At 52.7% G+C, this 14,188-nt stretch overlaps 1 protein-coding gene across 3 annotated transcripts in view; it reads left to right on the top strand.

Annotated features, from left to right (window-relative positions):
• Positions 1–13,763, top strand: part of egln2 (egl-9 family hypoxia-inducible factor 2) — a 14,518-nt gene extending 755 nt beyond the window's left edge. Inside the window, exons 1-5 of one of the 3 annotated variants that reach the window (XM_078431022.1) lie at positions 1–1,204; positions 7,466–7,585; positions 8,103–8,239; positions 12,415–12,482; positions 13,016–13,763. The exon at positions 1–1,204 is cut by the window's left edge and continues 755 nt beyond it. In XM_078431022.1, the coding sequence (XP_078287148.1) occupies positions 1–1,204; positions 7,466–7,585; positions 8,103–8,239; positions 12,415–12,482; positions 13,016–13,047 (1,561 nt within the window). In that variant the 3' untranslated portion in view covers positions 13,048–13,763. The remainder of the gene's footprint in view (positions 1,205–7,465; positions 7,586–8,102; positions 8,240–12,414; positions 12,483–13,015) is intronic. The other 2 variants (XM_078431023.1, XM_078431024.1) reach the window with 2 other exon arrangements.
• Positions 13,764–14,188: the final 425 nt, after the last annotated feature.

The following is a 14,188-nucleotide window of genomic DNA, read 5'->3' as shown; positions in this document are numbered from 1 at the left end:
CTTCGATACAGTATCGCCTGGCACCCAAATGGCTACAGTATCGACTGGCACCCACTCGTCTGCAGCATCGACTGGCACAAACTTGGCTACAGTATCTCCTGGCACACAAATGGTTACAGTATCTCCTGGCACACAAATGGTTACAGTATCGACTGGCACAAACTTGGCTACAGTATCGACTGGCACACAAATGGCTACAGTATCGACTGGCACACAAATGGCCACAGCATCGACTGGCACACAAATGGCCACAGCATCGACTGGCACCCACTTCGCTACAGTATTGCCAGGCATACACTTGGCTACAGGATTGCCTGGCACACAAATGGCTACAGTATCGCCTGGCACCCACTTCGATACAGTATCGCCTGGCACCCACTTCGATACAGTATCGCCTGACACCCACTTCGCTACAGTATCTCCTGGCACACAAATGGTTACAGTTTCGCCTGGCACACAGATGGCTACAGTGTTCCCTACCACCCAGGTAGTACCAGCACCCCTGGGATCCCAGGTGGTCACAGTGGGCACCACTCCTGGCAGAGGGGATTCCAGGAGGCATTACCCCGACCCTTACCAGCCCAGCGACCTCCTGCTCGCCCTCGACCCGATCTTCAGTGCCCTCTCGGGAAACCAGCCAGCGCCGGGCAAGAGGAAGGGGCCGGAGTACCGGGAGAGGCCCTGCCCGGTGGCCGGCACTTGGCAGGGTGAGGCTGGCACGGGTCTGGCCCAGCACAAGAGGAAGAGGCTGGAGAACGGGGAGGGGGGTGGCAGTGCCAAGCTGACCAACGGGCACGACGTGGGCAAGCTGAGAAACGGGGAGGACGAGAGGCTGGTGGGGGACGGAGAGACAGGGCAGGGGGACTTGGCGAGGATGCAGAGCCGGGAGCTGGTGAACAAGTACATTGTGCCCTGCATGAACTGCTATGGCATCTGCGTCAAGGACAACTTCCTCGGTGGGGCGCTGGGCGGGCAGATTCTGCTGGAGGTCCTGTCGCTCCACCGGAACGGGACCCTGATGGACGGGCGGGTAGTCAGCCCGCTCACTGTGCCCACCCGGAGCATCCGAGGGGACAAGATCGCCTGGGTAGAGGGCACAGAGCCCAGCTGTGCTGGCATCGGGCAGCTGATGGGCAGGATCGACGATCTCATCATCTATAGCACTGGCAGGCTGGGCAACTATGGGATCAACGGCAGGACTAAGGTAAACCCCCTCCCCTTCCTCCCCCGCTCCCACCCTCTCCTCTCCCCCCTCCCACCCTCTCCTCTCCCCCCTCTCCCTCTCCCCCCCCTCTCCCTCTCCCCCCCCTCTCCCTCTCCCCCTCCCCCACCATCTCCCACTTCCCCCCTCCCTCCACCCCCCCTCCATCTCCCCCTTCCACCTCTCCCCCCTCCATCTCCCCATTCCCCCTCTCCCCCCTCCATCTCCCCCTTCCCCCCTCCATCTCCCCTTCCCTCTCTCCCCTTCCCCGTCTCCCTCTCCCCCTCCCCTCCCTCGCCCTCCCTCTGCCCCCTCCCTTTCCCCCTCCTCCTCCCCCCTCCATCTCTCCCTCTCCCCCTCCTCCCTCTCCCCCCCCCCCCCTCTTTCACTGTGTGTGTCTCTCTCTGTGAGTGTCTCTCTCTGAGTCTCATACTGGGTGTGTGTCTCTGAGTCTGTGTGTCTCTCTCTTGGTAGTTTCTCTCTCTCGGTAGTTTCTCTCTCTCTCTGCCACTTTCTCTCTCTCTGCGTCTCTGCTTCTGCCTCTCCTTCCCCATTCCTCTCAATTTTCTCTTCCCAGCCGTCTGATCGCACTCTTGCCCCTCCCGCTCCCCAATGACTTGGATTGCTTTCTCTGGCACTTCAGAGGTTGAGGGGAGACTTGATAGAGGTGTATAAAATCACGAGAGGTGTAGATAGAGTCAGAAACTTTTATCCAGGGTGGAAATGTTCAATACCAGAGGGGATCATAGCTATGTGAGAGGGCGCTGGTTTATTCCAGCATCTCTCTGGGTCTCTCTGAAATAGTCACTTCAAGATTCAAGATTCAATTTATTGCAACATGTACCAATTAAGGAACAGTGAAATTTGAGTTACCATACAGCCATACCAAGTAAAAAGCCACTAGACACACAGCCACATAAAATAAAATGTAACATTTCACTTCTTTCCCCACTGATGCTGCCTGACCTGATGAGTATTTCCAACATTTCTGTTTTCGTTTTCGTGCCTCCAATGCTCACCTTGTGAACACTTCCACTTTAAAAAAAAAATTCTGCCATTACTGTTTTACATCTCTGATTAGATTTATCTCATGCTTTAATGTTGATTAACTGTTTGATTAGTTTAGAGACACAGTGTGGAAACAGTCCACCGAGTCCGCACCGACCAGCGATCCCCGCACACAAACACTGCCCTACACACACTAGGGGACGATTTACAATGATACCGAAGCCAATTAACTTCCAAACCTGCACGTCTTCGGAGTGTGGGAGGAAACCGAAGCACCCGGAGAAAACCCACGCAGGTCACGGGGAGAACGTACAAACTCCGTACAGACAGCACCCGTAGTCGGGATCGAACCCGGGTCTCTGGCGCTGTGAGGCAGCAACTCTACCGCTGCGCCACCGATTGAAGATAGATTCCCAAATGGCCGGTATTATCTATACCCATTACGAGGCTCCAAGCTGGAGATGGGTGACCAGATGAATGAACACAAATGATAGCAGCAGAATTAGGCCATTCAGCCCATCAAGTCTACTCCGCCATTCAATCATGGCTGATATGGCGTGATGGGCGACACGGTAGCGCAGCGGTAGAGTTGCTGCTTTACAGCGAATGCAGCGCCGGAGACACAGGTTCGATCCTGACTACGGGTGCTGCACTGTAAGGAGTTTGTACGTTCTCCCCGTGACCTGCGTGGGTTTTCTCCGAGATCTTCGGTTTCCTCCCACACTCCAAAGGCGTACAGGTATGTAGGTTAATTGGCTGGGTAAATGTAAAAATTGTCCCTAGTGGGTGTAGGATAGTGTTAATGTACGGGGATCACTGGGCGGCACGGACTTGGAGGGCCGAAAAGGCCTGTTTCCGGCTGTATATATATGATATGATATGATATGATGATATATCTTTCCCTCTCAACCCCATTCTCCTGCCTTCTCCCCATAACCCCTGACACCCGCACTAATACACAAATCTGACAATCTCCGCCTTAAAAATATCCATTGACTTGGCCTCCACGGCCGTCTGTGGCAATGACTAAATAAATCCCACACCCTTTGACTAAATAAATTCCTTCTCGTCTGCTTTCTAATGGCATGTCCTTTTATTCTGAGGCTGTGCCCTCTGGTCCTAGACTCTCCCACTAGTGGAAACATCCTCTCCACACCCACTTTATCCAGGCCTTTCACTATTTCGGTATGATCCAGTGATTCGTAAATGGCTAGTAAGCAGGTACGGTGAGTGATTAGGAATGTTAACTCCATGTAGTTCACAACATCATAAGGAATGGCAGTAGAATTAGGCCATTCGGCCCATCAAGCCCATTCCGCCATTCAATCATGGCTGATCTATCTCTCCCTCCTAACCCCATTCTCCTGCCTTCTCCCCATAACCCCTGACACCCGTACTGACCAAGTAGTTGTTTGTTCTGTGGAATTCTCTGCCTCAGAAGGCAGTGGAGGCCAATTCTCTGAATGCATTCAAGAGAGAGCTGGATAGAGCTCTTAAGGATAGTGGAGTCAGGGGGTATGGGGAGAAGGCAGGAACGGGGTACTGATTGAGAATGATCAGCCATGATCACATTGAATGGCGGTGCTGGCTCGAAGGGCCGAATGGCCTCCTCCTGCACCTATTGTCTATTGTTGCTAGGGGAAATTTAATGCAAAAGTCGGTAGGTTATTTAAGTTATTGTTTTTTTAATGTTATTTAAGGCATTGCTAAGACCAGATCAGTGTGCTGTAGTTTAGTCTCCTGATTTAAGGCAGGATGTTAATGCGTTGGAGGCAGTTCAGGGAAAGGTTACTGGACTAATGGAAACGGGCAGATTGTCTTACAGAGGATGAAAGGTTGTACAGGCAAGGCTCGTTTCCGTTGGAGTTTAGAGTGAGAGGTGACTTTAGTTTTTTTACAGCGCGGGAACAGACCCATCAGCCGACCAGCGATCCCCGCACACTAACACTATCCTACGCGTACGAGGGACAGTTTACATTCAGTTTAGTTTAGAGATACAGTGCAGGAACAGGCCCTTCAGCCCACCCAGTCCGCGCCGACCAGCGATCCCCGCACACTTACACTACCCTACACAAACTAGGGGCAGTTTACATTAAGAGGAAAAAAAAACTGCAGATGCTGGTTTAAATCGAAGGTGGACACAAAACGCTGGAGTAACTCAGCGGGACAGGCAGCATCTCGGGAGAGAAGGAATGGGAAACGTCACCCATTCCTTCTCTCTAGAGATGCTGCCTGTCCCGCTGAGTTACTCCAGCGTTTTGTGTCTACCTACAATTTACATTGAGTTTAGTTTAGAGATACAGCGCAGGAACAGGCCATTCGGCCCGCCGAGTCCGCGCCAACCATCGATCCCCGCACACTAACACTATCCTACACACACTCCACCCTTCCACACCCTCGCTGCCAGACTTGACCCCTTGCCCAAGGTTCAAAGGGTCAGTGTCCAGTTCTGGCCACCCACAGTTCCTTGGCGACCTTGGCATTCAAGAGAGAGCTAGATAGAGCTATTAAGGATAGCGGAGTCAGGGGGTATGGGGAGAAGGCAGGAACGGGGTACTGATTGAGAATGATCAGCCATGATCACATTGAATGGTGGTGCTGGCTCGAATGGCCGAATGGCCTACTCCTGCACCTATTGTCTATTGACCTCTTCCCTGTGTGTTGTCGTGTGCATCCTGTGGCAGTGACAATGCCGGAAGGTGCGAGCTGTTTGGAGTGATTATTGTACTTTTCCGGCTTGGTTTCCTACATTGTGTGAGGAATGCGCTCTCTTCCTCCCCCCCACCCCCCCCCCCCCCCCGGTTTCTCCCACCTCCCACCGGCTGTACCTTGCACAACAAAAGGCCGCACCTCACAATGGCAGGAAAGGTCCGGCGTGCATGGGTTCCTCCTTGTTTGCTTCTCACCGACCCTCCCATCGAAGGAAGTCCTGAGCTGCCGAATCCATCCGTGTTAATCGCCTGTCCTGACCCACAATCCACCTCACTCGAGACCCTCGGACTATCTTTAATCTGACTTCGAAGGCCGACAGAAAATGCTGGAGTAACTCAACGGGACAGGCAGCATCTCTGGAGAGAAGGAATGGGTGACGTTTCGGTTCGAGACCCTTCTTCAGACTGATCTGACTTCACTGGTCTTTAGAGAGGCACAAAATGCTGGAGTAACTCAGCGGGACAGGCATCATCTGGGGAGAGAAGGAATGGGTGACATTTTGGGTCGAGACCCTCTTTCAGGTTAGGGATAAGGGGAACGAGAGATATAGACGGTGATGTGGAGAGATAAAGAACAATGAATGAAAGATATGCAAAAACAGTAACGATGATAAAGGAAACAGGCCATTGTTGGACTGTGGGTAATCTTTCATTTCACTGCACATTTATGTGAATGTGACAAATAAACTTGACTATTCAAGTCAAGTCAAGTCAATTTTATTTGTATAGCACATTTAAAAACAACCCACGTTGACCAAAGTGCTGTACATCTGATTAGGTTCCAATGGGAAAAAAAATGAAACATACAGTAGCACGCAAACAGTTCACAGCGCCTCCACAATGAGCCTCAAACGCTAGGGAGTAGAAATAGGTTTTGAGCCTGGACTTAAAGGAGTCGATGGAGGGGGCAGTTCTGATGGGGAGAAGGATGCTGTTCCACAGTCTAGGAGCTGCAACCGCAAAAGCGCGGTCACCCCTGAGCTTAAGCCTAGACCGCGGGATAGTGAGTAGCCCCAAGTTGGCCGACCTGAGGGACCTGGAGTTAGAGAGGGGGGTTAGAAGATTTTTGATGTAGGGGGGGGAATGTTCATTTAGGGCTTTATACGTGAATAGGAGGAGCTTGAAGATGATTCTGTACCGTACAGGGAGCCAGTGGAGAGAGGCCAGAATCGGGATGATGTGGTCCCTTTTACGGGTACCCGTCAGGGGTCTCGCTGCGGCGTTTTGGACCAGTTGCAGGCGGGACAGGGAATTGATGTTTGTTGGGTGAAAGCGAGAAGCTAGTGCGACTTGGGTGGGGGAGGGATGGAGAGAGAGAGGGAATGCCGAAGTGAGAGAAATTGAAATTCATACCACTGGCTGTAAGCTGCCTGAGCGAAATATGAATTTGCCGTGGAAGATGTTGGGTGTGCTGAGATGGTGCCAAGGCGCTCTGTTTCCATGGCAACACTGGTCGGTGTTGGAGGGGAACCAACTCCCAGGGCTCTTCCATTCACACCAGGGCCGAGCCGTGGGTATTGTTGCTGTCGAAGACAGAGACAAAAAGCTGGAGTAACTCCGCGGGGCAGACCCTTCTCGGCACCACCCTGACCCGAGACGTCACCCATTCCTTCTCTCCAGAGATGCTGCCTGTCCCCGCTGAGTTACTCCAGCATTTTGTGTCTGTCTACGGTTTAAACCAGCATCTGCAGTTCCTTCCTACTGACTTTGGAAACAGCAGGATCAGGATGTGGCAAATAATGGAGATGCTATTCCAGTGCCGCTCCTAATGGGGAGAGAGTTTAGTTAGGATCTGCTCGCAGATCTGAGGGGTAAGGTTTTCATGCAGAGGGTGGTCAATACAAAGTGAGCTGACAGTGGGGGCGGATGCTATTACGGTTTAAACCAGCATCTGCAGTTCTTTCTCACGCACGAGGCTTTGCCCTTGAAATGGCAACCAAACTAGGGAGATATGGCATATCGAGAGCACGATAAGATAAGGGGGACAAAGCTCTGGACTTAAAAGCCAAGTTCACGTCTGACGTCAGGATCGTACTTTGGCAATCGCAGGCTGATCGGTATCTAAAGTAGGATAGGCCTGTGCCAACACAATTGCGTGCTGTTAGTGGGAGGTTGAGAACATTACCACTCTCGCCTTGCATTTATGTTGTGTGAATAATTCAGCTGCCTGCCTTCCCTCCATGGGACAAACACTTATTTTTTTTAATGGCGCTGCCTTCCTCGAGACGCTGGTGCCGTAAGAGGCCTTACGATAGGGTGGCACTAAGATCGCACCAAAGGATTTGACAGGCCAGATGCAGGAAAAATGTTCACTGATGTTGCGGGAGTCCAGAACCAGGGGGTCACACAGTTTAAGAATAAGGGGGAGGCCATTTAGGACTGAGAAGGGGTTTGAACTCGGGTCTCTGGTGCTGTACGGCAGCAACTCTACCCTTCTGGTGGGCGGTATGGCCTAATTCTGCTCCTGTAACTTGTGAACTTTGTTGTGGGCGGTGTGGCGTTATCATTAATGCTCTGCCCTCTCTCAATCTCACTCTCTCGGCAGGCCATGGTGGCCTGTTACCCTGGTCACGGAACGGGCTACGTCCGACACATCGACAATCCCAATGGTGATGGCCGGTGTGTCACCTGTATTTATTACCTGAACAGGGACTGGGACGTCAGTGTAAGTAACAGCAGGGCTTCCCCTCGGGGGTTTGACGTTGAGTTGAGATGGAGCATGAGTCTAGTTTAACATCATGTGTACTGAGGTACAGTGAACAGCTGTCGTTGCGCGCTAACCAGTCAGTGGAACGACAATACACGATTATAATCTGCGGACACAGTTTAGTTTAGAGATACATCGCGGAAACAGGCCATTCGGCCTACCGACTCCGCACCGACACACTAACACCATCCTACACACACTAGGGACAACTTTACATTTATACCAAGCCAGTTAGCCTACAAACCTGCACGTCTTTGGAGGGTGGGAGGAAACCGAAGCACCCGGAGAAAACCCACGCAGGTCACGGGGAGAGCGTACAAACTCCGTACAGACGGCGCCCGTAGTCGGGATCGAACCTGAGTCTCTGGCGCTGTGAGGCAGCAACTCTACCGCTGCGCCACTGTGCCGCCGTCCAAAGTCCAAAGACCCGGGATCACCTTTCACCCTTCACCTCTGCCCTCTTTGTATCGGCCAGGTCCACGGCGGCTTGCTGCAGATCTTTCCGGAAAACCGGTCGGAGGTGGCGAACATCGAGCCTCTATTCGACAGGTTGTTAATTTTCTGGTCTGACCGGAGAAACCCCCACGAAGTGAAACCTGCGTTTGCCACCAGGTCAGCGGGGTGGGGGTGGGGGAAGGGGGGAATTGGTGTGGGGGAGGGGGTGGAGTGGGGTGGGGTGGAAGAGCGACGGTGAGGTGGAGGGGTGAAGTGGTGGGTTGGGTCGGGCAGAGGAGGGGAGGAGGGGAGAGCAGGGAGGTAGTCGGAGGTTTGAGTAGGGGAGGGTTGAGTGGCATGGAGGGGGCGGGTGGTATGGAGAGGGTCGGGTCGAGGGTCGGATCGGGTCGAGGGGAGAAGATCGGGTCGAGGGGAGAAGATCGGGTCGAGGGGAGAGGATTGGGTCGAGGGGAGAAGATTGGGTCGAGGGGAGAGGATTGGGTCGAGGGGAGAGGATTGGGTCGAGGGGAGAAGATTGGGTCGAGGGGAGAGGATTGGGTCGAGGGGAGAGGATTGGGTCGAGGGGAGAGGATTGGGTCGAGGGGAGAGGATTGGGTCGAGGGGAGAGGATTGGGTCGAGGGGAGAGGATTGGGTCGAGGGGAGAGGATTGGGTCGAGGGGGAGGGTGGTACAGATGGTGAGGGTGAGGTTCAGGTGGTGGGGGAGAGGAGAGAGGGTGGGGAGACGAGAAGGTGGGGGAGGGTGGGGGAGAGAGAGGAGAGGGTGGGGGGAGGAGAAGATGGGGGAGTGGGGAGAGGGTGGGGGAGTGGGGAGAGGGTAGGGTGAAGGGGAGGATAGGTGGGGTGGAGGGGGAGGGTGGTACAGAGGGTGAGGTCAAGGTGGAGGGGGTGGAGGAAAGTGGGGCGGTGGAGGAGATGGGGCACCTAGGTAGCAGCACAAGAACAGGCCCTTCGGCCCACAATGTATGTACTGAACATAATGTTAAGACCATCACTTATCTAGCAGCGTATAACCCATATCCCTCCAGTCCCTGCTTATCCATACGCCTCCAGTCCCTGCTTATCCATACGCCCATCTGAAGAAGGGTCTCGACGCGAAACGTCACCCATTCCTTCTCTCCCGAGATGCTGCCTGAACCACTGAGTTACTCCTGCATGCCCATCCAAAAGCCCTTTAAACCCCCCCCCTATCGTATCTGCTTCAACCAACAGCCACTGCTGCCCATTCCAGACACTCGTCACCCTCTGTGATTGAAAGGAAAATTGCCGTGCACATCCCCCTTAAACTTCGCACGTCACCTTAAAGCCATGGTGGACACAAAATGCTGGAGTAACTCAGTGGGACATGCAGCATCTCTGGAGAGAAGGAATGGGTGTGACTATACTGGATAGCACACAAGTGCCTTGGTACACGTGTCAATTTGATTAGTACGGGTGTCGGGGGTTATGGGGACAAGGCAGGAGAATGGGGTTAGGAGGGAGAGAATAGATCAGCCATGATTGAATGGCGGAGTGGACTTGATGGGCCGAATGGCCTAATTCTGCTCCTATCACTTATGATCTTACGATCAACAATAAAATGGATAGACTTCTTAAGGATAGCGGAGTCAGGGGGTATGGGGAGAAGGCAGGAACGGGGTACTGATTGAGAATGATCAGCCATGATCACATTGAATGGCGGTGCTGGCTCGAAGGGCCGAATGGCCTCCTCCTGCACCTATTGTCTATTGTAAATCAATAAAGTGTATACACCAAGATGAAATACATAAAATTATAAGAGGCATTGCCAGTCAAAGTCTGTCTCCCACACGATGGAAAAATCAATTACTAGAGCAGAGCTTTAAGGTGTCAGAAAAAGAACTGCAGATGCTGGTTTAAATCGAAGGTAGACACAAAATGCTGGAGTAACTCAGCAGGTCAGGCAGCATCTCGGGAGAGAAGGAATGGGTGACGTTTCGGGTTGAGACCCCTCTTCAGACTGAAACTGAAGATCTCTGAGAAAACCCACGCCGGTCACGGGGAGAACGTACAAACTCCGCACAGACGACACCTGTAGTTGGGATCGAACCCGGGTTTCTGGCACTGCTGGAGTAACTCAGTGGGACTGGCAGCATCACTGGATAGAAGGAATGGGTGGTGTTTTTAGGGTCTTCGGTGTGAAGAAGGGTCTCGAACCGAAACATCTTCCATTCCTTCACTAGAAACGTAGGAAATTAGGTGTAGGAGTAGGCCATTTGGCCCTTCGAGCCAGCACTGCCATTCAATATGATTATGGCTGATCATCCAAAATCCGTACCCCGTTCCTGCTTTCTCCCCATATCCCTTGATTCCATTAGCCCTAAGAGCTAAATCTAACTCTCTCGTGAAAAATCGGCCTCCACTGCCTTCTGTGGCAGAGAATTCCACAGATTCACAACTCTCTGGGTGAAATTCTATTTTCCTCATCTCGGTCCTAAATGGCCTACCCCTTATTCTTAAACTGCGACCCCTGGTTCTGGATTCCCCCAACATTGGGAAAAAAATTCCTGCATCTACCGTGTCCAATTCTTTAAGAATTGTATATGTTTCAATAAGATCCCCTCTCACCCTTCTAAAGGCCCCCAGTTTGAAGGACCCTGGTGGAGCAGGAAGAAGCCTTTTCCTGTGGTTTCTTGCCGTAGAACAGCTCCACATTCCAGCTAAATATACTCCCCAACCACTTTCCTCTGGGAACACTGAAGACAGACACGAGGCTTTCAAATCAAATCTCAGCACAAGGACACAGTACAGAGGACCTATATTTGCAGCCGTCTCCGCAGAATCTCTTCCTCCCTCCCCACCCACCCACCCGACACCCTTTGAACTGTGGAACACTCTGAGCACTTCTTCCTACCGCCTACAAAGCCTCCCTGGCTCCAACACAGGTCCGTAGTGGGTGGAGCTTCTGCCTTGCACCTCCCGAATGAAGAAGGGTTCCTATCCCATAGAAACATAGAAAGTAGGTGCAGGAGGAGGCCATTTGGCCCTTTGAGCCAGCACCGCCATTCATTGTGGTCATAGCTGATCATCCACAATCAATAACCCGTGCCTGCCTTCTCCCCATATCAATAGACAATAGACAATTGTGCAGGAGTAGGCCATTCGGCCCTTCGAGCCAGCACCGCCATTCATTGTGATCATGGCTGATGATCCACAATCAGTAACCCGTGCCTGCCTTCTCCCCATATCAATAGACAGTAGATAATTGAGCAGGAGTAGGCCATTTGGCCCTTCGAGCCAGCACCACCATTCATTGTGATCATCCACAATCAGTAACCCGTGCCTGCCTTCTCCTCATATCCCTTGATTCCGCTAGCCCCTAGAGCTCAATCTAACTCTCTTTTAAATTCATCCAGTGAATTGGCCTCCACTGCCCTCTGTGGCAGAGAATTCCACAAATTCACAACTCTCTGGGTGAAAAAGTTGCTTCTCACCTCAGTTTTAAATGGCCTCCCCTTTATTCTTAGACTGTGTGTGGACCCTGGTTCTGGACTCGCCCCAACATTGGGAACATTTTTCCTGCATCTAGCTTGTCCAGTCCTTTTATAGTTTTATACCGAAACGTCACCTATCCTTGTTCTCCAGGGGTATACACACACAAAGTGCTGGAGTACTCAGGCAGCAACTCTGGAGAAAATGGATAGGTGACGTTTCGGGTCGGGACCCTTCTTCAGACTGATTGTAGGGGAGAGGGGTGGGGGGGAAATGGAAGCAAGAAAAGACCAGGGCCGGCAGCAGATGACCTCGGGCAGGGAGATTCCCAAATAGGCTGCTTGTTGGGTCGGGATCTGTGGAAGGAAATGGACAGACCAAGTTTTGGGTGGGGACCCTACATCACTCTGAAGAACCTTACGCTGACCCAACTATCGATGGGGTTTCCCCTTCGCTGCATCCTGCTCTGTAGAATTAGTTTAGTTTAAGCTTTAGAGATACAGCGCGGAAACAGGCCCTTCGGCCCACCGGGTCCGTGCCGACCAGCGATCCCCGCACATTAACGCTATCCTACACACACTAGGGACAATTTATCCTTATACCAAGCCGATTAACCTACAAACCTGCATGTGGGAGGAAACCGAAGATCTCGGAGAAAGCCCACGCAGGTCACGGGGAGAACGTACAAACTCCGTACAGACAGCACCCGTAGTCAGGATCGAACCCGGGTCTCCGGCGCTGCAAGCGCTGTAAGGCAGCAACTCTACCGCTGCACCACCGTGACCGCCCACTAATTGTGGTCTGGAGATCTGGAACTGTTTGTCTAATTGGGAGGCTTGGGATTAATTGCTTGACTGACCTACTCCTTCCCTTCCTCCGTAGGTACGCCATTACTGTCTGGTATTTTGATGGCAAGGAGCGGATTGAAGCCAAAGAACGATTCAAGAGGGGTAAGGCTTCTCCTGTGGTCCACTCAAAATGGGCATCAAATGGGCATGGTCTCGAAATGGGCATCAAAAGTTGGGTTGTTATTCTCAGGCACTGAAGGTGGCACGATGGCGCAGCGGTAGAGTTGCTGCCTCACAGCGCCAGGGATCCGGCTCGATCCTGACTACAGGTGCTGTCTGTACGGAGTTTGTACGCTCTCATCGTGACCTGTGTAGGTTTTTCCCGGGTGCTTTGGTTTCCTCCTGCACTCCAAAAGAAGTACAGGTTTTTATAGGTTAATTGGCTTCGATAAAGGTTGTAAATTGTCCCCAGTGTGTGTGGGATAGTGTAGTGCACAGGGATCGCTGGCCGGCACGGACTCAGTGGGCCGAATGGGCTGTTTCCCTACTGTATCTCTAAACTAAGCTAAACTCCAGTTTCCAGGACCGAACGCGGGCGGGTCTCTGGCACTGAGAGGCATCGACTCTACCGCTGCGCCACCGTGCCGCCCTTGGCCCTGTTTGTTCTCACGCCTTGCCCTGTCCTCTCTCCACAGCCTCCGCCCAGAAAGCCTTGAAGTTCGACTAAGACGGGGGCGATGTGAATCTGCGTTAAGTCACAGTGCGGCGAGACGGTGTGCTGCCTTCACCGGTGGATCAGCCTCTCCATGGAAGGCTGCAGCCTCTGGAGAGGACTATCCTGGCCTGAGCCAGCCCCGTTGATCAAAGGCAAATTGGCCCGGGTCAGGACTAGGGGATCGTGACCCCACTCCACCCCCTTTGTTCATTGGGGCGTGGGGGTTAACGCATTGACGTTGGGGTTGGGGCTTTTAATGGTTCTCCACCCCACCCCCCCTCACCGTCCCACCCGTTCCAGTGAGGATCTCTCCTTTACCCCCTCCATCCCGGCCCGCCCACCCCTCCACTCCCCTCGCCCCACATTCAACAGGACCAGTGGTCCAGTCATCTGCCTCCACTGCCAACAACCTTGGCATCCAAAGATGGACACAGAGTGCAGGAGCAACTCAGCGGGTCAGGCAGCATCTCTGGAGAACATGGATAGGTGACCTGTAGAAACCAGGAACTGCCGATGCTGGTTTACACCACAGGTGGACACAGAGTGCTGGAGCAACTCAGCGGGTCAGGCAGCATCTCTGGGGAACATGGATAGGTGACCTGTAGAAACCAGGAACTGCCGATGCTGGTTTACACCACAGGTGGACACAGAGTGCTGGAGCAACTCAGCGGGTCAGGCAGCATCTCTGGAGAACATGGTTTAATGACGTATTGAGTTGGGACCCTTCTTCAGACTGACTGTGGGGGGGGGGGGGGAGGGGGTGGTGGGAAGCTGGAAGAGAGGTAGGGCTGGACAACATCTCACACCTTCTGTTTTTTTTGTCATCAAAAGTGGATAGGTGAAGTTTCAGGTCGGGACCTCTCTTCAGTCTGGAGAAAGGTCCCGACCCGAAATGTCGTCTGCCCATTTTCTCCAGAGATGCTGCCAGACTCGCTGAGTTCCTCCAGCATTTCTTTGTTATAAACCAGCATCTGCAGTTCCTTTTTATTACACCAAACCTTGGGATCCACCGCTTCTCCAAATGGTCTACTGCTTCACCGAGGAAAGGATGAGCCAGGATCTATCAAAGTGCAGCTTCACCTGCAGTTCCCCACCCATCACGATCAACATGGTTCTGCCAAGCCCACCCATCTCTTTAACTGTAGTGAAGGAT

This window comes from Rhinoraja longicauda, chromosome 41 (assembly GCF_053455715.1).
Source record: "Rhinoraja longicauda isolate Sanriku21f chromosome 41, sRhiLon1.1, whole genome shotgun sequence".
NCBI classification, from domain to species: Eukaryota; Metazoa; Chordata; class Chondrichthyes; order Rajiformes; family Arhynchobatidae; genus Rhinoraja; species Rhinoraja longicauda.
Note: the sequence above shows the minus strand (reverse complement) of the source record. Positions and strands in the feature narration are given on the sequence as shown.